Raw genomic sequence first — 25366 nt, 5'->3', positions numbered from 1 at the left:
TTACGATCTGTTCAACTTCCGATGACTCAACGTCTCCTTTATCAATTTAGACATCATGTAGTCTAAATCTGAGGACAATGCTAACTGCCTCTACTCAAATATTTTGATCTTCAAGCCTTAAAATGCCCAGTCCGGCCAAAAAGCGCAAAAGAGAGGCTCCAGAATCAACCCCACAGCGTGTCCGGAGCATAGCGTCATTCTTCCAGGGCCAAGCCAACAAGAAAGCCGAGAAGACGGAACAGATTGTTGACTCTGCTAATGAAAATGCAGCAGAAGAAACACTATCTGACGAAGCTCTTGCTCGCAAGCTTCAAGCGGAGTTCGATAAAGAGGGTGCTGCACCGGCCGTGGAGCCTGAGGTTCCGAATCATAAGCCTATCCAGGAACCTTACGCCCCGACAGAGACAGATAGTGGACCGCCTAGTAAAGTCCCGAAAACAAATACAATCTCATTGCAGTCTTCCGTTGGGACAGAGGATACAATAAGTCTTTCCATCCCTTTTGACCAGAGTCCGTTGACGTTCGACTCGACCAAATGCGCGGCAGAGTTGCAGGTCCACTGGGCTACGGAGGGTGGAAACGCCTCATATGCCCTGCTGACTAGAGCATTTGTGTTGGCAAATGCAACGACTAGTCGAATCAGGATTATTGATACCCTGGTCAATTTCCTTCGAGTTCTGATTGAAGGCGATCCTTCCAGTGTTTTACCAGCAGTCTGGCTAGCGACCAGCTCGATTTCGCCGCCATACGACGAATTGGAACTTGGCTTGGGAGGCTCCGCGATATCAAAAGCACTGAAGAAGGTCTACGGACTCAATCCTTATGGGCTCAAAAGTCTCTACGACAAGTATGGAGATGCTGGCGACGTGGCTTTCGAGGCAAAGAAAAGACAGAGCTTCACCTTAATGAAGCCCAAGCCTCTGACGATCAAAGGTGTCTATCAATCCCTGAGGAAGATTGCGATGAGCAAAGGGACTGGTAGTCAGGAGTCCAAGCAGAGAATTGTGGAGAAACTCCTACAAGACACTCGAGGTGCGGAAGAGAGCCGGTATATTGTACGCACGCTGGTGCAAAATTTAAGAATCGGGGCTGTCAAAACAACGATGCTTATCGCGCTGGCTCGAGCCTTTCTATACTCAAAGCCTGAAGGCGCAGAGTTTACGATCCGTTCACGACAAGATCTGGCGCGACTAAAGAAGGAGGAACTGGCCGAAATTTACAACCGAGCGGAAGAAATAGTGAAGGCATCATATGCCAGGCATCCAAACTACAACGACTTAGTTACATGCTTACTTGAAATTGGAGTTACCGAAGAACTTCTTCTGCGGTGCGGCCTGCAGCTTCATGTGCCTCTGAGACCCATGTTGGGCAGTATCACGAGGGATCTCTCTGAAATGCTAACAAAGCTGCAAGGACGGGATTTTAGTTGCGAGTACAAATATGATGGGCAGCGTGCACAGGTGCACTGCGACGAGAAGGGGAAAGTATCGATATTTTCTCGCCATTTGGAAAATATGACGGAGAAGTACCCAGATCTTGTGTCCTTGGTCACGCAAATCAGAGGAGAGGGCGTCTCTAGCTTCATATTGGAAGGAGAGGTTGTCGCAGTAGACAACAAAACCGGTGAACTCCAGACGTTCCAAGTCCTGACAAATCGAGCAAAGAAGAACGTGGAGATAGGAGCAATCAACATCAATGTTTGCCTCTTCGCGTTCGACTTGATGTATCTAAACGGCGAGCCACTATTGGATCGGCCTTTCCGCGAACGCAGAGAGTTGTTGCGCAGCCTATTCGTGGAGATTCCAAACAGATTCACTTGGGTCAAAAGCCTTGACGCCACGTCCGCAGACTCGGAGACGGTCTTGGAGTTCTTCAAAAGCGCCCTCGAGAACAAATGCGAAGGGATCATGGTCAAGGTGCTTGACAATGTACCCAAGGCGAACCTTGAACAGAATAAGGAGGCCTTCACGAGCAACGGCATGGACGTGACGAGCGGGGAACCGCTCGAAAAGGCGGGCAAAGGCGGCAGACGAAAAGCACTCTTATCAACATATGAACCAGACAAGCGGCTCGAGTCGTGGCTCAAAGTCAAGAAGGATTACAGTACCTCGTCCGAGACCCTAGATCTGATCCCCATTGCCGGCTGGCACGGACAAGGCCGAAAAGCCAAATGGTGGTCTCCCATTCTGATGGCCGTCCGCAACCCTGAAACGGGCAGCCTCGAAGCAGTCACTAAATGCATGTCCGGCTTCACGGATAAGTTCTACCAGGCGAACAAGGACAAGTACGCCGAGGGAACGCCCAACGTCATCTCACGGCCGGCCTATGTCGAGTACTACGGCGAACCTGACGTCTGGTTCGAACCGCAGGAGGTCTGGGAGATGGCGTTCGCCGACATCACTTTGAGTCCGACATACACGGCCGCTATCGGCTTAGTGAGCGACGAGCGGGGACTGAGCCTCCGGTTTCCACGATTTCTCAGAGTAAGAGAAGACAAATCAATAGACGAAGCCACCACATCGGACTATCTGGCTCTCCTGTGGCGGAAGCAGGCCGAACGGAAGAAAGAAGAGGAGCAGCACCCCGACAGGGACACAGAGCAACTAGGTTGGCAGGATGAGTAGAACAGGCTTGGGACTCGGACAAATTTACTAAGCTGCAGGGATCTGCGACCTAGCATAGGGCGAGTTTTAAGCCATTCTGAAGATATCTCGCTCCATGTACATATTCCCATACAAGCATTGCAACTCGAATCCTCAGAGCACCATCAAAATCGCAAAATGACGCCTGAGGCAGAAACACAATCGATCCACCAGATGGCACTTTACCTTAATGCGTTAGACCAGATCCCGCCAACCTGGAACTTGGCACTGTACTAGCTATATTCGCTCTAGCGCGAGCGCGAAATGAACGCGTGTTTCTCCACTCAAGACGCGTCGCGTCTGTTTTTTTCCTTGATTTCGACTCCTTCATGATTCCATCCGTCATCTTTCAGGCTGCTTGATACTCTATTGTCTGCAAGGCTGATGAGGAGATTGAATGTGGCATCCATCATCCATGGTGACAGATTACTCTCTGCTCTTTTGAAACTTGAATTGCATTCCTGTAAATCGCAGGGTGTTGACGCTACGAGACGTGCTTGGATTACTCTGTTTGGATTTTAATCCGGCGGTCGGTAGAATGAAACAGTAACTACATATCGGTCATGAAATGCCTATAATGCCTATGCCTGCCTTATCTAATCACAGCAATAAATGGGGTGACGCTTGTAAAAATCGAGCCTCTGAGTCTCGGTGTACTTTTCTACCTTGCAGACACCGATCGGACAAGGTAACAACTTGCATAATTAGAGAGATCAGACAGAGCAGTGTGAGAGATTTGGATAAGCATGCTCGCGATGTATTCACAAAGGAGATTGAAAACAGGACTATTCAAGATAATCTGACATAGGAAAAATGGCACGTATGGACAGTTTAGTGTCGTGGTCATCGTTCGGTCACAGCCTGTCACGATAGACCAAGTCAAACGTAAATGTGTAGAAGGGAATGAATCAAAAGACGAACTGGGGCATCACAACGAGGACAGAATATGGCGTGTCATGTACATAATAGTATGGTCATTAATAGTCGTTACAAGCATCTGTGAACAGAGAATGCGAAAAAAGACTTGTCGGCCAGTTAGAGCCTTGCGACAGATGTCTACGGTCGCAACTCTCCGCCAAGTTGAAGAGCAAGGCCCGACTCTTTTGGTCGATTTTTCGGGCTTTCCGCGCTCGGTGGAAGTAGATTGTCAAAGTTCGGTCGTTTTCTGGTGTCTCTGTTTGCCAGAGGAGTCTTCATGGGTCCTCCAGGGGTGCGTCCGCCTCGAGCTGGTTGCGCAGGACTGGGAGTGACATTCACAAAGTCCGCAAAATTAAACTGTTGACTTGGAGTGCCGAAATTGGGAAAGACACCACCGCCCCCAGGTGTAGAGGTCAATGTGGGCAAAAGGGCATGTTGACTTGGCGGAGTAGAGGGTGGAAAATCGCGGGCCTGGGTTTTGCCAGCAATGCTAGCTGGTGTTGGAGAGTTTGCAAGATACAAAAGCAGATCCGCGCCATCCTCGTGAAGCAGATTTGGGTCCTTGCGTGTCAGGCGAGCGTGCTTCGGAGGTGGCGTCCTAGGAGGGGAGGGGCCAACCATCGAGCTAACATGCTGGAAACTATGCACAGGTAAATCTGGATCATTCTCTTCGTCTGAGTGAGGGTGATAGGCCGGAGATGAAAATTCCGGGATTGTCTCAGCCACGAACGGCAGAGGTTGGTGCCGATGCGCAGCATGGTGGTGAAACCCAGGTGACGACGCAGGCAAGTGGTATGAACTTTTCCACGAGACCCGTGGAGCCTTAGAGGGACGACCGGGTATTGAATCGGACCTTACTCGCTTTCGACTAGCAGACAACATAGGTTGCATCACCCGAGAATTGAAGGTCGCCGCATGTCTGTTCCGTGACGAACGAGGAAGTTCCTTCGAATAGGTCGCAGTGCGTAAGGGAGGAGAAGTCATAGGGGTCTCGCAACGGCTATGTGATATCTCGGATGAGGAATCGGAGGGCTTGTCATTGGCAAGGGAAAATTGTCGACCACCGCTCTGGTTTGACTCGAGGGCAGGTATACGACCATTTTGATATTTGACTTTGGCAAGGCCTAAACGATCTTGTAGGCTCAGAGACACCTGAAGTAAACCAGATTTCAATCAGTTTGTAGAGCTCTTGGAAGTAGAGACAAGGACAGGAAAGCTGGGTGAAAGCGCGTTCATGGACCCTCCTAAAAGGCACTTACCTGGGCTATGTCAATTTTGCGGACGGTCTTCTCGGAGTTTATCGCTTGCAATCGAGCCATTGCTGACGCTGATGCATAGAAAGAAAAGCTGTATTAGGAAGAACAGAGATTGTATTTTTCTTTTCTTTGCCCTTCCTTGATCATGAACCAGGGCGAATGGTTATGATGCTAGAGAATTGAAGTGAAAAAAGGGTCTGGCTCAGGTCGAGTTGAGGAAGAAGCAAGGGCGGCTGAACAGTGGAGGGGGATCAAAGGAAGACGGGCCAGGTTCAAGAATGGAACTCCGTTTGGAGGAATGACAATGGTTCGCTGGGTGACAGCACAAAGTCCCGGGGAAAGGCTATTTGTTAGAGAAGAAAGGGATTTAATCTGGATTTGATTTTATTATTTTGAACAAGTTGAAGTTCACTTATGCCTGGCACGAGATCAAATGAGGTAACCAGGAATAGAACGTAAGCCCAAAAGTGACTAGATAGATCGATTAATTCCCAACAGCAGGCGGGCCGGAACCGTGACGAGGAGCGAGAGAACTTAGCCACGATAGAGAGCCTGAGAGGTAATTGAAGATAGAAAGAGCAACTGAATTGATCCCAGGAAACTGGTGGACCTGACTTTGTTACTTTGTGGAAATTGAGAATGGGACAGACACTCTGTACTTTGCGCCTGCACAAGGGAGCGTCTCCGGTCGCTTGCTTTGACGAGGACAAAGTTGCCATGTCATAACACTAGCACATACATGCATAGGTAGATTGGTTCAACATACCTTTAGACATCCTATCACCATACTATCTACTTCACCACTGTTTATTTCTATATCTTCATGCTCAATGGACGATTGAAATCTACATGCAGCCAGAGGAATGACAGATGCCAGAGCCTGGAATCGGATACCTCCGTTCTTCCACAAACAGTATTCTCAGTTTTCTGCGCCAAAAGCCCCGTTTGATCGACCATCCGACCTGTGCCAAATAATAATAACAATAATAATATAATATGGAGTCGGAATGCCACAGCATCTGACATAGCAGCGGGTAGCACTCGGCAGATGGCAATACTAGTGATATGCGAGGGGGCACAACTCCGATGCATTCCTTCATCAGTGCCCCTATTTTCTTCGGTTTCGTCGCCCTTGACTTATATATCATGAGCACCTAGGTAGCTCCTGCAAAGGTACTTCGTTCCTTCACAGTCCTGAAACGACGGGAGTGGATCCATTGATTCGCAAAGTCCTTCCTGAGAAGGGACATAAGGAGTAGTGTGGATAGATACGGGGTAGAACTTAAGCAGAGCTGACCAAGTGTCAATTCACCTGCATACTTACATTTGTGCATTTGTGCAGTTTAATCTGCAAGTCTGCAAGTACTACCTGCATCAGTCAGGGGAATAATAGGATCAGATCATCTTGCGTTTGGTACACCAATGTATTTCAGCTAAGACGGTTGTTGAAACCTTCCAGTTACATTGCTTCCTGTTTCAGATCCAGCGCAGTCAGAGGCGCAGAAACAGCCTGGAATGCTTGAACTTTGAGATCGAGGAATCTACAGTAGCAATTGGGTTTACCAGTCGAAAATCGCCTACAGACAGATTGTCTACTTCCAGATCGCCAAGAGATTCCTTAAGCTCCTGAAGATCATTGCTTTGATAAAAAGCTGACACGAGGGGAAGAGGGAGCCGAGTTCAGCAGATTTATCAGTAAGATGCGTTAACCTGAAAGCTGCAGTTACCGCGACGTAGACTCGGTCACCATCAACTTTTAAGGTATGAGGTGGAAGATTCGCCTGTGGCTAAAGATGTATCCTCTTGATTCTTGCGTTCTATCATCCTGGATCTTGTCTCGGAGGGGATTTACTGAGACGACCAAATCCAAGTGGTGTCCTTCGCAATATGTCCGTGTATGGATGACACCTTAAATCTAGGTCATTGTTTATGACATTCTGCCTCCTTAGGAGTAACTTCGGAGTTTAACAGTTATATAGCGAAGCCTTGAGGAGGACTGTCTACTGCTGATGATTAAAGATGAGACAAGATTAGCAAAAAGAGCATCCCGCACCAGTAAGTAGTCAGATGGACCAAGGATGTGAGACCATGGAAGTCAGTGAAACATGGATGGCATCTCAACTTGTTATGCTAACTATTTCACGCTGTACCGTTGGCTAGCGGGCATGTCCAGCCTACGTAACACGCCCTTGTCCAAGCGCAACGGACAGGCAGTGCGACGAGGGACAGGGTGGGAATGACCCACTTCGGTGTAGCTATCACGATGGTGGTGTTGACTTGTTTGACTGTTAAAAGAATTCAGGATGCCCGAAGGATTATCTTTGGATTGATACTACAGCTCGTATTCATCTAGATACATGCTGCTAGGATTGGAACTGTTTGAGATAGAATAAGAACGAATAAAGTCTCAATAGAGATGTGATAGACATAGATAGGGTACCTAATGGTTTCTTCAGGGTTTCTGGTAAAGTATGTGATGATGACGGACTCCATCACCCATACCACCCCAACTTAAAAGACCTGCTAAGGATGCTAAGAGATTAACGGGCTTACCGGGCTACTAAAAGTAGCTGCCAACCTGCCACCATCACCGTCAAAGTTCTAACTAACCACCTAACTGCAAGCTAGTAGTGACTTGCTCCAGGCATCTTTCGTGTTTCTTGTTTTTTCTCATGCTTATCGTTTTTTCCTTCTGCTCTTCCTTCCATTGTTTTCGTCCTTGTCCCAAATATCAGGTTTTGGCCCTGCTTTCCCCTCGTTTTTTTCAACTCTTGTCCCTCCTTCTGAAAATCATCGTCTCTTTTTCGCTACAACAGACTATATAGTGATACTGGTCACAGCACTAGAAGAAGCTCGTCATCAATCTTTAGAACTCATGCGGGAGTGGTTGATCGCCCACTGCCAATCGGTCGTCAGCCCGTAACCGCAAACGGTCGCTTGCGGCATTGCCTCTGTCCACCCATCGTCCTTACCTTCGGTAAGGCGATTCTGCCCGCAACAGCTGCCCTAACCGGCCCAGGGCAGCCAGTTCCGTTCCTCTTCCTTCTCTCCTTTTTTCCATCTTGAGAAAAAGAGAGGGTCGTTCGCTCGTTTCTCCTGCTTGGAGGGGGTGTAAGACACTCGAGTTTGCGGGAAACAGAAAGGAGGAAAACCGTCACCCACCAAGCTACGTGCTAGGCACCAAGGAAAAGAAGAGGCTCTCTTGCCTCCTTCCAATTGCAGGGAGTTCCTCATTCAGATTCGTTCTTGTCGTTCATTATCCAAAACCCCTTTCAGAAGGATATCCATCTACCTTAACAGGGGTAGGCTACTCACGAAATGCCGTTCTTCAAACCGTTGCGTCGCCGCTCCAAGGCGAGTTTCCATACCAGCAAATCCAACGAGTTCAAGCTCGAGTCCCCGTCCAATGGCGACATGGCATCGGGAAAATCTTCCTCGACTCTCGAGACAGCTTCATACAGTTCCATCACTCCGCCTTCTTCTATCAAACCCAATGCGTCCTCCCCCAATCTCCCCGCGTTGACCGAGGTCAACAGCAATGTCAACGGCACAAGTACCCCACTTACTGTGCCCCCTCAGCGACCTTGTCTTGCCCTTGTTCCTCCGTCTCAGCGAAATAGCATGATTGTACGTCATGATCGCATTGTTTACTCTACCCGGAGGATGTTGACGTTTGTTCATTTTGGTTCTGACTGCTCCGACAGGCTGGTAGTACAATTTCAATCAATAGCCGATCACCAACTCCGTCCTCTCCTTACGCTCCGAGGATTATCTCCATCTCGGATAATGCATGGGTACGTGCTTTGCGTTGTCACTACCTGAGTGGCTTCGGAAATGTCTATTCCTGTGATCCGCTTGCCAAAGAACGGGACTAACAGTTCTCTCCTTCCCACAGGTACACCAAAAAGTGCTACTGATTTACGGACAAATCGGAGACCCAAGGCAACATCCGCTGGACGGAAGTGTGACGGTATACCACCATCAAGACGGGTTTCCTTCGATCGCCTGGCCGGTCACCTCCTCTCATTTCAAAGCCCTAGTGCATTTAGTACCGGGTCCCAACCGATTACGATTCGACTTTGTCTCCACGAAGCTGTCAACTGGCAGCGCTTATCCTGCCATTCATTCCTCATGGGTCAGCATAAACTATCTGCCATTAGTCAACGCTCCTCCCTTACAATTGGTGATTCTGCTTGGCAAGGATTCGGATGGGACTTTCGATGCGGTACCGGAAAGGCAGCAGCGAGAAGGGAATGACCTCGAAACTGCAATCCGAAAATATCGAACGGCGGCTTACTTATGGCAAGCGTTCACCGCTGAGCAGATGTTCCGTAACAATTTTGGGAGGCGGTGTTTCCGCTTCGAGGAGGAGTGGCAGACAGGCACCCTAAGCCGTCGTGATGCGACCGATGGCTTGATGCGGAATGAGGCCAAGGTTCATGTTGTCCGTACCGATAAAACAGTAGCAGAACTCCGTGCGCTTGATATCGCTCAGCAGCATGGTTCTGCCACTAGGAAAGATGAACTGTTCAATATTGCCAAGGAAGCTGTGAAGAACTACTTCCGACCAAAGGAGGGGCAAAAGCAGTACGTTTCAGTTTTGCTTCTGGACTCTCACTGGGACAAGACATCCGAAACGATCGCCGGCCACGCTGCGCTGGGATCGAGTGGGGACAACATCAAGATGGCGATATTCGGCTCCCACTGTCTCCAGAGTTACCCATCTTGCCTTGAGGAAGTGGTGGAAGCTTTCTCCGACTGTACTCGCACCAACACCGACTTTGTAGCAAACGACTGCGGAGAGGCGGGCTCGAGTTGGGAAGCAGCGAACATCGGTATTGGAGCTCACCTCCACGAAGTTGGCCACCTCTTCGGATGTCCGCACCAGGAATCGGGGATCATGCTCAGGGACTATGTCCGTCTGAATCGGTCTTTCACGACTCGCGAACCTTTCTCGACACGAACCAAAACCCAGGGCCTGAAGCTGTGTCTGCCGCAGGACGAATGTGGCTGGCACCGGCTCGATGCATTGCGCTTCAGGTTCCATCCATGTTTCCGCCTGCCTTCAGACGCCCCCGTGAGCTCGGACGATAGCGTGCAGGTGTGGCCTGTCGAAAACGGGAAGATTTTGTTCACTGCTTCCTCCGGCATCGCTTTCATTGAACTTTATGCTGAGGGGGAGGATGTGTGCCATAACTTCATCGAGTACCTTAACAGCGAATCCAGCAGTAACGGGCTCCCGAAACAGGTAACTGTAACGGAAAGTGAACTCCGACAACGATTGTTCGGCAACGAGAAAGAAAAGAAGAAGAATGTCAAATTGGCCGTCTTCTCTGGTGCGCTTGGAAGCTATACCGTTGAGTCTATCGGTTCCTTGAAGTCCAAACTGTCTCTGGTGAAACTACCCAAGGGCCAGTCTGGGTATAAGAGTGGCAAGCTCGGTTTCTCTCAAATGGACGGTAGTCAACCGGAGCAGCTGCTGCTGGACTGTGCCTTCGTGTCAACCAAACTTTTGACCTCGATCAAGATTTATCACGGACTGGCCCTCGACGGACTAGAATTCTGCTACGAAGACTCTACTAGCCAGCTCTTCGGGAAGCGAGGGGGAAAGCCCGGTGGAGATGAGTTTGTACTTGGTAGGCACAACCGCTCCCAGTCGATGACCAATCTCTGACCCTTCCATCAGATACTAGACGGGGTGAGATTCTGCTCGGTTTCTACGTCAGGGCTGGTGCCTGGATCGATGGAATCGAGATTTTGACAAGCTTAGGCCGGAGATCTGGAATTTTCGGCAACGCTCGGGGAGGCTCGGGGTACGTGTCGCGCCTTTCACATCCTCCCATTTCTTAGGACGCGCGCATCATGGTCTAACAAGAATCCCAGGCATACATTGATACCACCTTTGGGTTACAAAATTGCCGGTGTTTCAGGATCCTGTGGATCCTGGGTAGACGGCTTCTCACTAATCATAATGCACTAATATGTCGTCGCTTGATTGTCCTCTACCCATACTGCTTTTGCGATTCCTTTGCGGGATTAGCAAGCGCTTGGTCGCCTAATTCTCAAAAGCACGCCGTATTGGCTGTGCAACATTGTGTCCACTCCTTACTCGGTGGCTGCGAGACATAGCCCAGAGCAACAATTTGCGACTTCAATTTCCCGCAACAGATCTTCGGCCTTGACAAACCGCTCTCAGTGGACATGTTTGGAGTTCTACTCTCGTTCTTTACTTTCGAAAATGATTTTCTTCTTCTCTTTTATTATTCATCGGTCGAGATTTACATCGGCGACATTTGTCCGAAGTTCGCGGACAGATATTCTAGGATACCATTGCATGTTCGATCATTGCGACACAATCCTGGTTTGCGTTACGCCAGCGTTCATATTAGTCAAATACCTGTTGTTTGCGGATCACAAGGGCGTTCAGGAGTCACCGGTCTTCGAGTTACTTATCATTGCGCGAGGGGTTTCTGCTATGAAGGTGCCACGGACGCTACAAGATGCTCATCAGTGTCGTTGGGTGCCATGGACAGTTCCGTACGTGGAATGATTGCGATCGATAGAAGGTGGATATATATATATGGAAACATAAAGGATTGTTGATCGGACTGTTCAATGATTACACAGCCAACAATCTTTCAACCCCTGCCATTCTCAACTGTAGTGCATACCTCATAGTAGGGATTAACTGCATTTCTTAGTCCATCGGCACAGATGATGGACCATCGATTTCCATCGTTAGAAGCTCCCGTCTTTGGGAAAGATCTTTTTATCATCGAGACAGATATTTCGTTTATATATTTCGATGCCTATCTGGCTTGATGGACTTGTACAGTATCTGCAGCAAAAGAATACCATCACTACAGACCCAAGCGACAGACCACCTGTCATGAGATTAAAACTGAGGCGCAAGAAAGCTCTGGATTTGGTCAATGGTACTAATTGTTCGTTATTTCTCCAGTTAGCTACTGCTGTACAGACCACCTACCTAGTTAGGTAGAGAGCTGGAAACATTAACCGGGGCCAATCAGGAGCCGCAGTAGTCCGCGGAAACACCCCACACCTCGATATGGCCTAGTTGGTGACTTGCGTACTAGTGCTATGTGCCTTACTGCATACGGTAATACCCTAGATCATCATGAAGTAATCTTGAGTACAGAGTAATGTGTGATGGGTCAGATAGCCAGCGATCTTTGAGTACGGAGTACGCACGATTCTCTCCCTAGCGCCTAACCAATGAGCAATGTTACTGGTCAAAGTGGAACGGAAATAGAATTCGTTTGTAATAGTCTACGAATATATTTTCCGTAGGCGTAGGCATGTGGCAAGCTGTACCTCGCTGCTCCGTAGTGAGGTACTTTTGGGCGTACCGAACGAAGTTGGACTTTGGGTTGGGGAGCTCCTTAGCTTACTGGTCTTCTGGGATTGTGGTTTGGTGGTAGTTTGTGAGGAGAAAAGTTAATGCTGGCGGGAAAAGCCAGTAAGAGGATAATGTCCCGCAGCTATTCCAGGTACTCTAGTGGATGTATTGTGATTGCAGAATGTTTTGGGTGTTGATCGCTGATGTCGAGACTCAGAGTCTCAAACTAGCACGAGGAGAGATGCGTCCCCGAGTATTCTAGACTCTCGAACTATTCAGAAAAACGTGAGAGACAGTAGCAGCCGTTACCCGGGTCCCGAAAATATGATTTGATGGCCTAAGCGCAGCGCAGATGGCGTTTGCGCTAGAGGGCCATTGCCTGGAGACCGAGACCTGCTGGGTAGAGAACCCGCCACTGACAGCTTGAGGCTTGACGGAGAATGATCGATCATGATTGGATGGCTGGGTTGGTGGGACCTAGTGTGGAACTATCGGGGAAGGCCAGCAGTGGCTCCAAGCGGAGAATGACATCATCCATTATTTTGTTTTGATGTTTCTATTCGAAGTTGTCGTAGGCTATGGGCTATGCAGTATGCAGTCGGTATGGATTATGGACGCAAGTGGTAATCCCGATCGTCATGGAGAGGTACGCAGGTGCTACATACCATGTACCAAGGTTCAAGCATGCAGTTGCTGTCTGCTGTTCGGCATCTGACCGAAGGACAACGCTAGGCAGAGCAAGTTAGGTATGTGACTAGGGCTACTCCGTAGGGTCCCGTGAAACTGGCAATAATGAGTCGATGAATGGAAATGCTTTGAGTTCAGGACCTCGAACTCGAAGGGAGGGTGCTTGGACCTCCGCTATGAATGCGCCGCTGATGATGATTATTGGCTTGGGCAGAGTGAAGAGGTAGGTGGGGTAAATGCAAATCCCGAATAAGGCCAGAAGGCGTAAATGTGGCTTATGATAACGGCGCCATGGCCGCTGTGGCGACCATGCGGTCTTCGAATGTGTAAAATGTGCTAGCCAGTAGCCAGCCATGTACAAGGAGTCCGCATATACTTAGGTACTGTACGGAGTATTATTGCGCACGTATACGATCGATCTTATTGGTAGAGACTGGAAAGTACATATTTCTACTAAATTTCGACGGAGCACCCGTAGGTTGTAGGCTTGTAGCCAGTAGATAGCTTCCTAATATGGAGACCACGGATGGATCATACGCACTAAACCACTGCTGGTCAGGGAAAAGTATCAAATCGACTGAGATTCGCAAGCTTGTTGCTGCCCAGCGTCCGATTCGTGGTTAGCGTTCAGTCTCCACTTAATCTAGTATTACTAACTTCGGTAGGTACAATGTACAATGGCTCGGTTACATGGACTCAGTATTCTGTATACAGCCTGGGACTTATTGATTACACTTCTTCATCAACCAATGGCGGTCATGCCCATCTACATCGAGCCGTGGCTAAACATAATTACTCAAAGGCTACTCTGTGAGATCAAATGGGACTCCAGCAATAATTCGGATCTGGTACGCTGCCGTATATCTACCCCAGGAACCAGTGCCTTGGGGCAAGGGTACTCAGAAGTAGAACTAGAGGCTCGTTGTTACTGACAAGCGAGAGATTCCGCATTCGTACACAAGAAAAATATTCCAGTCCTCGGAGAACCGGGAGTGCAACTGATATCAGATGGCAAAAAAAAAAGTCAACGACGGACAATGACACTGATTGCTATACCAGCACAGGGGTCAACTCCTGGTACTACTTGATGAAACTGTACTGATTATGTAGAAATGGATGGCACATGCGCTAAATGATCTTCTTGCATCGCCTTCACATTGTGCTTATTATGTAACACACTGGGGTTGTACAGCAGTGGATATTCATCTATTGTGGCGTAGATAGTGCCTTCATCTTGCATGGGGGTTATCATATGTCCCTTGCATCTTAGATTCGAGCATCAAACTTTGGAAGTGCTTTCCAGACAGAAAGGCTTGTCTATCAAGTTTGTCATACGGGGTAGAGTTTCGAAAATCATCATTGTGGATGGCCAGAGAGGTATTACATTCGCCGTTGATGCATTCAAGGGAAATAATGATGTAATACTGGACCCGTAGGGCTGATCTACAGTGTACATAACTCGTTGCTATATGTGAATCAGGAGATAGAAGAGCCTGCCTGACTCGTCAGATTTTCCTAGACAATGTGTCAACCTTACCCATAGCTTACACCATTAGTTCCTGGCCGAGACATAAATCTCAAACCAGGCATGAGGGTCCACGAATCCCCGCTATCGCGGGGGGTTTGGCCGCTCGTCAAGGCAACCACAACCACTAGGACCACGAATCTTATGCAGGCCACGAAAAGTTCCTACGGCACTGGGGCCACTGAGGTAGTACGGAGTACGTGGTATTGGATATTCCTTACCCAATACGGTAATAAGGCCATACCGCCACAGCATAGGATATTTCTTTTTCTCACCTTGATGATCCATCCCTCGTTTGCTCTTTGTTCACTGCGCTCCCGAATCAAGCCAATCAGCAAAAAGGTCCGGCTTGCCGATCAGTAACGCTAAATAAGGTGAAGTTGTCTGACTTGGACCATGACAACTTGACAAGACAAATTTCTAAAATATTATTTAGAGCCACTAGACAACAGAGCTTAATGAAGTACTTATCGGTATCTACATGTTCCAGACTCCGTCTGGTCAGAAAAGAAGCACTTGCAGAATAGCTACTGAAGACTCTAGTCTGATGTTCGATACAACAGCTCCCCAGCTTGCAATATGTAATTTCGTCACATGGACTTCTATAGGATAGAATATTGTGGATCGCCGAGAATTATTCTGTAAGCGCATCATCCGAATCCCGGAATGACTCGAGTGTATGTGATGAAGGAAAAACAACGAGAAAAATGCAGAGAAAAAATAAAAGTGATGAACAATAAACGATTCGGGGATTCCATCATGGGGATGGGACAGGAGGTGCTTGTGTAACACATCTTATTGGCGGGCTTGCACCTGTCATAAGGAAGAGTTGTCATTGGCGGGTACTTTGACCGGGACGGGAAATGGGACGACAAACGGTCATGCGGCGTGCCTCAGGCATTCACGTCTATTCCTCCATCAACACAAGTAAGAGCCTGCATCAAATACGTACCTTACGAGGCTGTCAGTACCTCGCTCCAACGCTGCTGTGAGCATGTCACAGGTGTTACAGGGCTTGAAAATGGCTGGAAGAAGATTTGTTTGCGAGGTTTCAGGTCGAGGGTACAATGCTTTCGTGCTATCTAAGTATATCTAATTCCGTCATCGAGATACATGCGTAGCATTGCTGCACCGGCAACAGTGAAACTTACTTCAAGGGGTTGGTGTAGTTAGCTAAAGCTTTTAGGACTAAAGACAGTTTTCAGGCGCCTACCAAGCCTTGCTGGTGCAAATGGTTGTGTCGTCGAGCAGTTCCTGTCTACATTGCTCAATGTACTTTCGGTACTTTGGGGACATGGCAGTGGTTTCCATGCCGCAATGACCGCAATTACGGCAGCTCAAGATAAGGTTGTTCATGTATATTTTACTTTTCCCGAGCGTGTCTCATTCTGGCTCGTGCAGTTAGAGCAAGCCCGCCCTCTCCCCTCCCCCCCAACACCCAGGCGAATTCCTCACAATGATGGAGGCCTAATTCGATCTCCTGAAGACGAATCGACGTACCCAATACACTACCTCAGATGACTATCAACTACTCATCTGTATGGGCTCAAAATTTCATTAGGGTAAATCCTCAGTTAACCACGGTATGATTTGTGGAGCTCCAGATTACCAGCTATAGAGCAAATGACTGCGGGAGACGTAGGAGGCGCAAAGATGAGCGGGATGATAACGGGTTTGAGAACAACCACGACTATGGAGTATACCCATTTCTCTGCAGTACGGGAGTATTGCTAGATGGAATCAGTTACACTACATTGACAAACCATGCCAAAATGGACTATATACTGCCTGAATCTGGAAGTCTTATCGCATGTCTTATCAAAGGCAAGTGGTCATGTTGAAAGACCACCCTTCGCCCTGTAGTTTTAATCTACCAGCTCATTATGCGAGGAAGAATCTAAAGGCTAGGATGGTGCGTTTCGAGACTTTCTCTTGTATGCGGGACAAGCCCAGTATTTCCCTTTTTCCTTTACGTGGGCTCTCGGAACGTCAATATCGGACTGATACCACAGTCTCTGAGATGGGGCGGACTTTAGGACATGGATCTAGCTAACTGCGAGGTCCCACACATTGGTAATTATATTCCGATAGGATAGTTGATGGATAAGAGATGATGTCATATATGGTTCGGTCAAAGGTAAATTTTTGGTTGACTTGACCTGAGTAATTTTTGCTGTAGATGAGGTTCTACGGAGTACTGTCGCAGAGTATGAAGTATTCTCAGTACTGTATTCATCATACCTTATAATACCAATAATACCGGGATGCATGGAAGCAACTTACTCAACGGAAGATCATTTTACAAATTACCTGGTCTCCACCCCTCCTTCTGCCTCCCCACCGATCCATGGGCCTTGTCCATTTGACTCCGTCCCAAAAAGGTGATTGCGGCGGTCAAACTCTTTTTTCGTCGCTTTTTTAGTTGAATACGCATATTCTGAGGGAAGATCAAAGATGAAGCCGGAGGAAGAATAAAGGGCAATTGGCTCCAGAAGCATTTCCTCCGGACGAGGTTTTCACCGTTCATTTAATTCTTTCCCCCATCTACTTACTATTCTTTTCGACATCACCACGTTGCCCATGTGGCCCCTTTCGGTCTGCTTTGTTTTCTAAATTAATTCCATTATTCTCCAATTCTCCCGGGCAGAATCCTTTTCTCGACCCTCCACCCCAGGTACCTGTGGTTCTGAGCAGCTGTGCTTTCTAAGTCATCACTCGCTGTCCGCCCACACAGCCTTCCGCACATCCATTTCATATTCCACTATCATTGGGGGCTTCTGTTCCTGCGATTTAGATCCTCTGCGCATCCTCCCAATCCACACCCCATTATCAACCATCTTCTTTTCGCCCCTCGCTACTCATATCGCGCCTTCACGGATCTCTCCACCATTGACACGACTTCTGTTGGCTTGACCTACATCATCATCTAACCTCTTCTCTCATTCTCTCTCTTCCACCTTCTGGAAAGCGCGATCGGTATAAATCCTTCCTGTGTCCGTGGTGCCATATCCTCCCAGTCACTACCGTCTCCGTCGAGAAAGGAACGCTTTAGCTACAGCCAACTTCCACAATCCCACATTTCCGCAACCCCCCAAATCCTCAGATTTCTTTCTGCGGAACCTTCGATAAAAGAATCTCTAATCACAAAACTCATAGTCACTCGGATCTAAGTGGCCACTTTTGGGATCACGATAAGACTGTCGGTGATAACCACCCGAAATCATCATAGTACAGTGCAAACGCTTTGAACGGGAGTGTTTCCATGAGATTTCAAACCTCAACTGCCACAGTCTCCTCCCAGTGATAGTGACCCCGCCTGATCCGAATGTTGACTCTAGCGGCGCTTCGTCGTTCATCGTTCCTGTCAACTGTCAATTCCGCTTGAATCTTTAGCTCCCAGACATCTGGGTTTACCCACAATGTTTAGCAACAGGTATGTCAAATTCGGTATGAGTGTAGTTATGACCGGCTCCTAGGATATATGCTCATCCGCAGGTAGAAAAAATTCCCAGAAGCCAGACGACGAGTTCATTCAACGCTTTCAGAAAACCTTCTCAGAGGTAGTCCCCTTAGCCGCGCAACGCAACGCTCCCAATTTGGGGCAAGTGACTGGCAACCAGCCTATCACTCCGTCTAGGTATGCAATCTCCTAAGTATTCTATATTCGTTCATCACTCGCCAGTGCCTGCGCATCATTTGATCTGGCATTATCTGACTTATATGCTGGGAAAAAAAAAGGCTCATGGAGAGTGATGGTATCAAAGTCAACGACACTACACCGCGCGCCGCACAAGACTTGCGATTTACACCTTCCTTTGTCGACCCGAACTCTCTATCTTATATGAACTTCCCAGCCCAGCAGAATGGGTATTACACACCGAATTCGGGGGGTTTGGGGCCAGTGTTTCATAGCCAAGCTGGAGACCTACACACGCCCGGCATGAGCATGATCACACCAATGTCCCTTACCCAACAAATTCCCGGCCCAACCTTAAGCGCTGGTGGCCAAGCATTTGGCCTGGACCACTATGATCAACACTATATCAATCCACATTTTCACAACCCACAGGCATTCGCCCCACAAGCGTCTTTCGCGCCCAGCGCATTTGTTCACCGCGATTCAGGCTACGATGCTATGGATGAGTCTGTGGATGAATTGTCGCTAAATGATGTCGATATGCAGGGAAATACTTCCCAGTTTGCCGCTTCGACCACACATGATCTTTCAGATACTCCAGGATCTAGTGAGAAGTAAGCTATTCTTTGCGTTCCGCCATTGTCAGTACGAAGACATTCTAACCAACATCTTCAGTTTCCGCTACCATGTCACATTGCGTGCCCCAACCGCTATGATAAAGCATCAGAACGAAATTCCCATTTCATATTTAAACAAAGGACAGGCTTATTCAGTTTCTGTCGTAGACTCAAACCCGCCGCCCATGACGGGTCAGCCGGTAAGATACCGCACGTTCATCCGCGTCTCTTTTCAAGAAGAGGAGCAGAGATCAAAGCCTGCTGCTTGCTGGCAGTTATGGAAGGAGGGACGTGGCTCCAGCGAGGCGTATCAGCGAGGCGGCAAGCTCCAGGCGGTTGAATATGTTGATCCGGTCCAAGGAGGCATTGAAGACCACAAGCAGCGGCAAATTCAACTGGAGAGTGCATCGTTTGATGGGTTTTGTGTCACGTGGACCGCCAATCCGGCGACTGGAGTACCTGAATGCGCCATCTCCGTTCGATTCAATTTCCTATCCACGGATTTTAGCCATTCCAAAGGTGTCAAAGGCATTCCCGTTAGGCTTTGTGCCAAAACGGAGATGATTGGTCCAGAGAGCCCAGATTCTCGCGAAGCCGAAGTATGCTACTGCAAAGTCAAGCTTTTCCGTGACCATGGAGCGGAGCGGAAGCTGTCTAACGACGTCGCTCATGTGAAGAAGACCATTGAGAAGCTGCGCCAGCAGATCGCTCAGGCCGAAATGGGTGCAGGCAATTATGGCAAGCGGAAGCGAACTGGTAACCCTATCTCTCTGAAGAGTTCTGACCAACGCCCTGCGAAGATCTCCAAACACAAGAGGACTTGGTCAATGAGCTCACAGGATGGCGAGAAACTGACCGTTGAAGATGATCTTCATGCGAAGTTAGCCATGATGCAGGACATGTTCACTTCCACTCGGCCAGTGAGTATCCTCGGACTTCGGGGCGACGAACATGACGATCCGGATCTATATCCTGTGATCTTACCTGGCGACTCATTTGATCAGGTCAAGAAGGAGGGCTCAGCGAAGCCCGGTGACCCTCGTCTTAGTATCGATGCCTCTGCTTATACTCTGTCACCGACCAGCAGCAATGTCTCGATCAACTCGCCCTGCCATCCCCCCCAGCTTCAGCAGCATGGACGTTTCTACGATTCCGGCTACCAGGGATCAATGGGCAATTCAAGGGACAATTCGCGACCTAGTTCTGAATTCTCTGGAGAAAAGATGGTTCTCAAGCATCCAGTCAAAGTACAGAGAATCTCCGGAGGTTCGAATCTCCCAATGGGATACATCGAAGCCGTGGATATCGATCCCACCTATAGACCACCTGCGGAGCGTCCTCAAAAGCCGAGTAAGTCGAGCGCGAGATCCTACTTCGAGGCCAAAGTACTGACCTAGTCTAGTTGCATGTTTCTACATTCGCTTTCCACGGACCAACCGAAACGGCGATGATTATTACCGTGCAGTCTATCTGACCGAGCGAACCGTTCGTGATCTGATGGAAAAGATTTCAATGAAGCAGAAGATCGATCCACAGCGTATAGTACGCGTTCTGCACGTTAAGGAAAATGGCCTCAAGATCATGGTTGATGACGACGTGGTCCGTGAGTTGCCCGATGGCCAAGATATGGTTGTCGAGATTTCAGAAGCATCAACGTTCGACAATGCAGTGGCAAACAGTTCCGATCACCTAAACCCCGCGGTGGAGGTCAAATTGAGCTACTGATGCCGCCAAGGCCGGATTCAAAGATGCGTTGTCTTGCAGAAAATTGTCTGCTCAAAGACTCTTCTTCATCTTCAGCGGCGAAGCAAAGCCGAGACAAACGAGAACAAAAAACGCTAACTCAACATTTGACGATAAGCAAGATTCTATTCCGGTTTAATAACCTATCTTATTTGGCGCCTGGTGCGCGTTGGGCAAAGGAATAATATTTATCTAGTGCTGCCATGTCTTTGCTTTTCCTTTGTGCTTGTGGGCTTGGTTTGCTGGTTGGTCCTTTCTTTTTGATATTATTCGGGGCGTTGATTGCGGGGATAATAAACGAGTTCCCGGGCAATGATACCCTGTCGCAATATGATTGTTTCGTTGATTTTATTTGATTTTATTGATCTCATCCGTCCCGATATTTCCTCCATTTCATGTGCCATATCTTTCTCACGACATCTTCCCACCTTTCTCCGCACCTTAAAACTTCACCATTTTGCTTCGGGATTGTTACATGTGCAGTCGCATATCAGCCTATTAGTCCGTGAGGTTTCCTGCTACAGGTTCCTTTGCCTTCCGATTGTGATTTCAAGAACATGGTTGGGGAACAACGCATACGAGATAGATACCCTGTGCCATTCTGCTGTGTTCTGCTTGCTTCTATTTCTTAATCTTGCAAAGTATTATGTGGTTTTTCGAGACTTGAATGAGCATTGCCTCTCACTCTGACTCCGATTTGTTTTTGATACAGATTGTCGTCAAGGCCGAAGGCTGGTCTGTCAGCGGTCCTCTCCTCATTCTGTTGAAGACTCAGAAACCACTTCCAGGGTACGCTGTGTCGGATTCAAAAAGAATCCCGCAAACCGCTCTTTTACATGGAAAGATGTCGGAGATGGATCTTTCTAATTCATGTTATTATATACGGCATAGGAAGAGAATACATGATTGCCTTTGCTGATTGAGATATGATATTCAAAAGAGATATACGAGAAGGCTGTGGTGCGACTGAGGAATCGGCGAATAGGAATTACGTCATAGTCTTAGACGCTAGTGTGAAGCGCAGTATGGAGTCAAAGGTACGGGGTGGCCTATGTGCATAATCAAAATAGCATGCCAACACCATAAAGTCCCTCAAACCTCAGATCTATCAGCAGGGGGTTTCTGAAACTAGAGACACTCGTAAATAATAAAGTATCGGTGAGCAGAATATCAGCTACTAACACAGAGCATGTTAGTTGGTGTACATGCCTACCTGCCAACCAACTGAGTACCAGTCTACTGCGTACTGACTCGGGGCCCTTGGGAGGTGGCGCGACCACGAGATTTCAGGTCCCACCCAAGCATAGACTAATGGACCTTGAACCGTGAGTGGCCGGGCCCTTTACCCCCAGTTAGAAGCCAGACAAAAATTTAAATTACAGATTGTACTCCGCATACCCTAAGATCGGCAGTCTGAAACTGCCATGTTTTTCGCTGTTTTTTTACAGTACAGAAGGCACTTTTCAGAACAGATAAGAGTAACGCGAAAAGTCCAACAACACACAGAGCGACTTGTCCAGAGAGTCTAAGTACAAGGTCAGGAGAGTATTTCCTCTGTTGTTGTCTTAATTCCATATTTGAGTTGTTGTCAATGAAAGATCAAGTAAATAATCTGTGTTTTATTGTGGGGAGCCCATGTTCTCGATCAAAGTCGCCCTGGCGTTATGAGATTTTGCGGACATTCCAGTCGATTCTGAACCCCGTTGTTGATTGCTTATGGTACTCCACTGTGACCAGTGCCCATTAGGAGCTTCAAAAATAAGTTCGCTGTTTATGGTTTGTATTTTACACTTTCCCATTGAGGCAGTAGATAGACTCTAGGGCCCCCAATCACATTGTTGATTGATCGTTTTGGGCCCTGATACTGCGGAGTCCGAACAATGATACCCATCGGCTTGTCGGCTCCCTGCAGCCAATGTGAGTTTACATCATAGCTGGGAGGTCTGGCTCGGTAATCCTGACAGACTCATATCACTGTTGTTCGTGGGCAATTGAGACGATATTCAAATCTCGACTGAACTGCGCGTAAGGAAACCCGAAGAAGGTGACAATTCTAGTATGCACAGCACCGTTGCACAGTCCCGGGAACTAGTGGGAAATGTAGTTGCCATATTATTTGCTGAAGAAGGGATGATCCAGATTCCCGAGTTCCAGATTGTGCCCGCAGTGCGTAAGCCATGGCTGGACTAGCGGTTGTGCTTCGTGTTAGGCTTTGACCTTAGCTGTTCTCTTTCGATGGGATTTTCTTCAACCAATCAGTAGACCTCTAGGATCTTCATCCCCTTGCGACCTGCGTGTTGATGTGATAACTTATTTTGTTTTTTTTTTTTTTTTTTTGTCAGGAGGACTCCTCATATTTTTTCTTCTTGTTACAATCATCTGATACAGTTGGTTTCCATTTTACCTATATGTTTGTGAAGGAAAGATGAGGCCGAAACCCGCCATACACTGCGGTACAGAAATCGGAAAAGCAGATTCTGCCGCCTGTTGCGCCAACTCTCTCCTCTCTCAGATGGTGACGTCGGTCATTCCATTCAGTCTGGGTCCGGCTGTACCTCGGGCCTTGGCATGATGTCACAGCATTCCTTTACTTTCTGAAGGGAATGGATACCTCCACGCGGGTCGTGCCGATGTGGAGCTTGCCAACTGAACATGAGAGTCTGGCCCATGGACAATCAATTCTGAGAGAAAATAAAATACTGCCCCAAAAATACTGTTTATTACGGTATACAGAAGACGTTCATGCACAACATGTTCGTATTTCCATACGGAGTAACTTAAGGCTATACTGTTGCAAACTACCTTATGCCTAGGCCTTTGCTATACTATCCAGATAGTAGTTCATTAAAGCATGGACATGGATGGATAGGGTTCTCTATAAGACTCAATAGAGTTTGACTGCGTTGCTCATAAGTTACACACCTGTAGATATGTACCTGCTCGATACTAATAGCTTATAGAGGCCAACACCTTGTACCAGGTCAAGCAAAGCTAAGGCAGCTACTCCCAGTTCGGTAGTATACTAGTGGATGGTTGGTAGTATGCCAAGGTCTGTCCAGGTTACTCGGAATTGCCTGTGCCAGTCTTGTTCTAAACAGCACGGTGATGAGCGGGCAATTATGCTTATTTCTAGCGTCTGCTGGGAGATCTGATCAACGCCTGTTGTCTTAGCCATATTAAACGGGGTTAAGTGGCAAATGGAAGCTAAAGTCTGGACTATGGTGAACCTAACTATCCTGTTTTGAGGAACTTTACGGTCACATTTCAGGGCACAAGGAGATATCCGAAGTGAGTATGGTAGAAATGTCTCAGCGCTTTTGAGATTGATTGGTAACATCCATGATTTCGAGGTAGATCTATCTTCGAGCAGTATCCCTAAAGAGCCGGATATTATTGATATCCAGCCGTTATGATTAGTTGTTCGATACTCGTGGGGATAAAAATTCCGTGAGAACCTCAATGGTACATTATGTAGTCATCGATAGGATCGAATCAGCTTATCAGAGCAATCAGTCGATCAGTTAGGCTGATTATACGTGGTTATCTAAATCGCATAAGAACAAACGCAGTAAGCTACCTTTTGTCATTCTCAACAGCGGGATCATATCTACACCAGAGTCCTTGAACTTTGACACAACAGGCTACACAGATCAGAGAGTAACTGGGGAGAGCCATCGTACTTCAAGTCCGACTAGAAAGAATGGAAGAATCTATCTTTTTCTTTGTTCGCGCGTTCTGTTTGATGGACGCTTCCATCGATGGTAGTCCTCACTCTATACTGTATACAACTTTCCTATTAGGGGAATGTCGTCACTGTCGCACCTTCTGTAACCATTGTCTTTGAGCGTCAAACAACCTTGCAACTGACTCTCCCCTTTCCCTGGTCCTTCTCCCCTCCCCTTTTTATCTCTTTTCCCCTCACACTGTTGTATTTTGTTCTTCGTCCAGCCATCCACTTGTAAACTCTCAAATCATCAAACTTGTCTTCCTGCATCTAGTTTCCTTGCTGCTCTGTATCTGCTCGTCCTAGAAATAACCAACATGGCTTCTATGCTTTCTCTCAAGGTGGTTTTCTGCTTCGCTGTTTGTTACCTCGCAACCTTGAGCTCTGGAGTAGGTAAGTTGTGTCTGATTCCGAGCCCTACTCGTCACCCCAACTGAAGTGTGCTTCCTTAACACCTTTCGGCAGGATTGATAGAAGAACCCAAAGACGTTGATGACAATCTTAAAGTGAGGAATTTAAGCGGTCAGTTTTGATGTTGACTACCTAATTGCAAATCTTGCGTACGCTGACAGCATTATAGTCGAGAAAGTGGTCGTTCCACTGGCCCTGAAATATCTGCCTCGCGCCGGTAAGCTCTCTGCCCTAACCATGCCCACTGCTTCTGTAACTGTGATCTGTCCACGTGCTGACACACCTTCATATGCAGATACTGTCACCCTCACTGTCACGGAGACTGTGTGCGAATTTTCCAGCACGACTCTCTCAAAGCCTTCTACCACCATTTGGATCCCGGCAGTTCCAACCATGCCTACCACCACTTCGATGCCAACGTCTCAGACTAGCGTTTCCACGTCTGAATCTTCTACTACGTCGTCTGTAGAGCAGACGGCTTCTCACCGTACCAGCTCGACCAGTAGCAGCGATGCTTCTACTCCTGTGCCCAGCAGCGGTGAACCACCATTCGCTCCTCCTCTGTCGGATTCGGCCACTGGTCAAGGGAAAATACACTTTGCTTTGCTGGTATGGAGCTTGGTGATGACAGGTTGCATGAACGTGTAGGACGCCATGTTCTAACTGTCCGTCTTATTGCTCTTTTAGAAGTAGAGATCCCCGTCCAGAGCAACTGGTATGACTGGCCATGTTCTAATTCTGATTTCAAGAAGCTCACGCGGGTCATGTTGTCTGTGTTTTACCTGTTTTATGAGGATGCGGCAGTGATATGCTGCTCACTTTTATTGATACTCAACAAATTTAATA

At 47.9% G+C, this 25366-nt stretch overlaps 5 protein-coding genes across 5 annotated transcripts, besides 2 other annotated features; 4 read left to right on the top strand and 1 right to left on the bottom strand.

Annotated features, from left to right (window-relative positions):
- Nucleotides 1-122: 122 nt before the first annotated feature.
- On the top strand, nucleotides 123-2624 carry NFIA_066120 (putative DNA ligase I; the record flags this gene model as incomplete). The annotated part of the gene is made up of 1 exon (XM_001263344.1): nucleotides 123-2624. The coding sequence occupies one exon, from the start codon at nucleotides 123-125 to the stop codon at nucleotides 2622-2624; it is 2502 nt and encodes an 833-aa protein (XP_001263345.1).
- Nucleotides 2625-3698: 1074 nt separating this feature from the next.
- On the bottom strand, nucleotides 3699-4879 carry NFIA_066110 (uncharacterized protein; the record flags this gene model as incomplete). The annotated part of the gene is made up of 2 exons (XM_001263343.1): nucleotides 3699-4712; nucleotides 4820-4879. The coding sequence occupies 2 exons, from the start codon at nucleotides 4877-4879 to the stop codon at nucleotides 3699-3701; spliced, it is 1074 nt and encodes a 357-aa protein (XP_001263344.1).
- A 907-nt stretch (nucleotides 4880-5786) lies between these two features.
- Nucleotides 5787-5813: a microsatellite.
- A 2321-nt stretch (nucleotides 5814-8134) lies between these two features.
- NFIA_066100 (zinc metalloproteinase family protein) lies at nucleotides 8135-10666 on the top strand (the record flags this gene model as incomplete). The annotated part of the gene is made up of 4 exons (XM_001263342.1): nucleotides 8135-8443; nucleotides 8521-8610; nucleotides 8712-10452; nucleotides 10503-10666. The coding sequence occupies 4 exons, from the start codon at nucleotides 8135-8137 to the stop codon at nucleotides 10664-10666; spliced, it is 2304 nt and encodes a 767-aa protein (XP_001263343.1).
- Nucleotides 10667-17807: 7141 nt separating this feature from the next.
- NFIA_066090 (grainyhead-like protein) lies at nucleotides 17808-20367 on the top strand (the record flags this gene model as incomplete). Its single annotated transcript, XM_001263341.1, has 5 exons — nucleotides 17808-17821; nucleotides 17888-18025; nucleotides 18127-18639; nucleotides 18701-19992; nucleotides 20045-20367. The coding sequence occupies 5 exons, from the start codon at nucleotides 17808-17810 to the stop codon at nucleotides 20365-20367; spliced, it is 2280 nt and encodes a 759-aa protein (XP_001263342.1).
- Nucleotides 20368-22698: 2331 nt separating this feature from the next.
- Nucleotides 22699-22722: a microsatellite.
- A 1704-nt stretch (nucleotides 22723-24426) lies between these two features.
- NFIA_066080 (uncharacterized protein) lies at nucleotides 24427-25168 on the top strand (the record flags this gene model as incomplete). Its single annotated transcript, XM_001263340.1, has 3 exons — nucleotides 24427-24502; nucleotides 24575-24631; nucleotides 24690-25168. 3 exons carry the CDS (start codon nucleotides 24427-24429, stop codon nucleotides 25166-25168), a joined length of 612 nt encoding a protein of 203 aa, XP_001263341.1.
- Nucleotides 25169-25366: the final 198 nt, after the last annotated feature.

Source organism: Aspergillus fischeri, genomic scaffold (assembly GCF_000149645.3).
Source record: "Aspergillus fischeri NRRL 181 1099437636252 genomic scaffold, whole genome shotgun sequence".
In the NCBI taxonomy this organism is placed as follows: domain Eukaryota; kingdom Fungi; phylum Ascomycota; class Eurotiomycetes; order Eurotiales; family Aspergillaceae; genus Aspergillus; species Aspergillus fischeri.
This window is presented reverse-complemented; position numbering and strand designations above follow the sequence as displayed.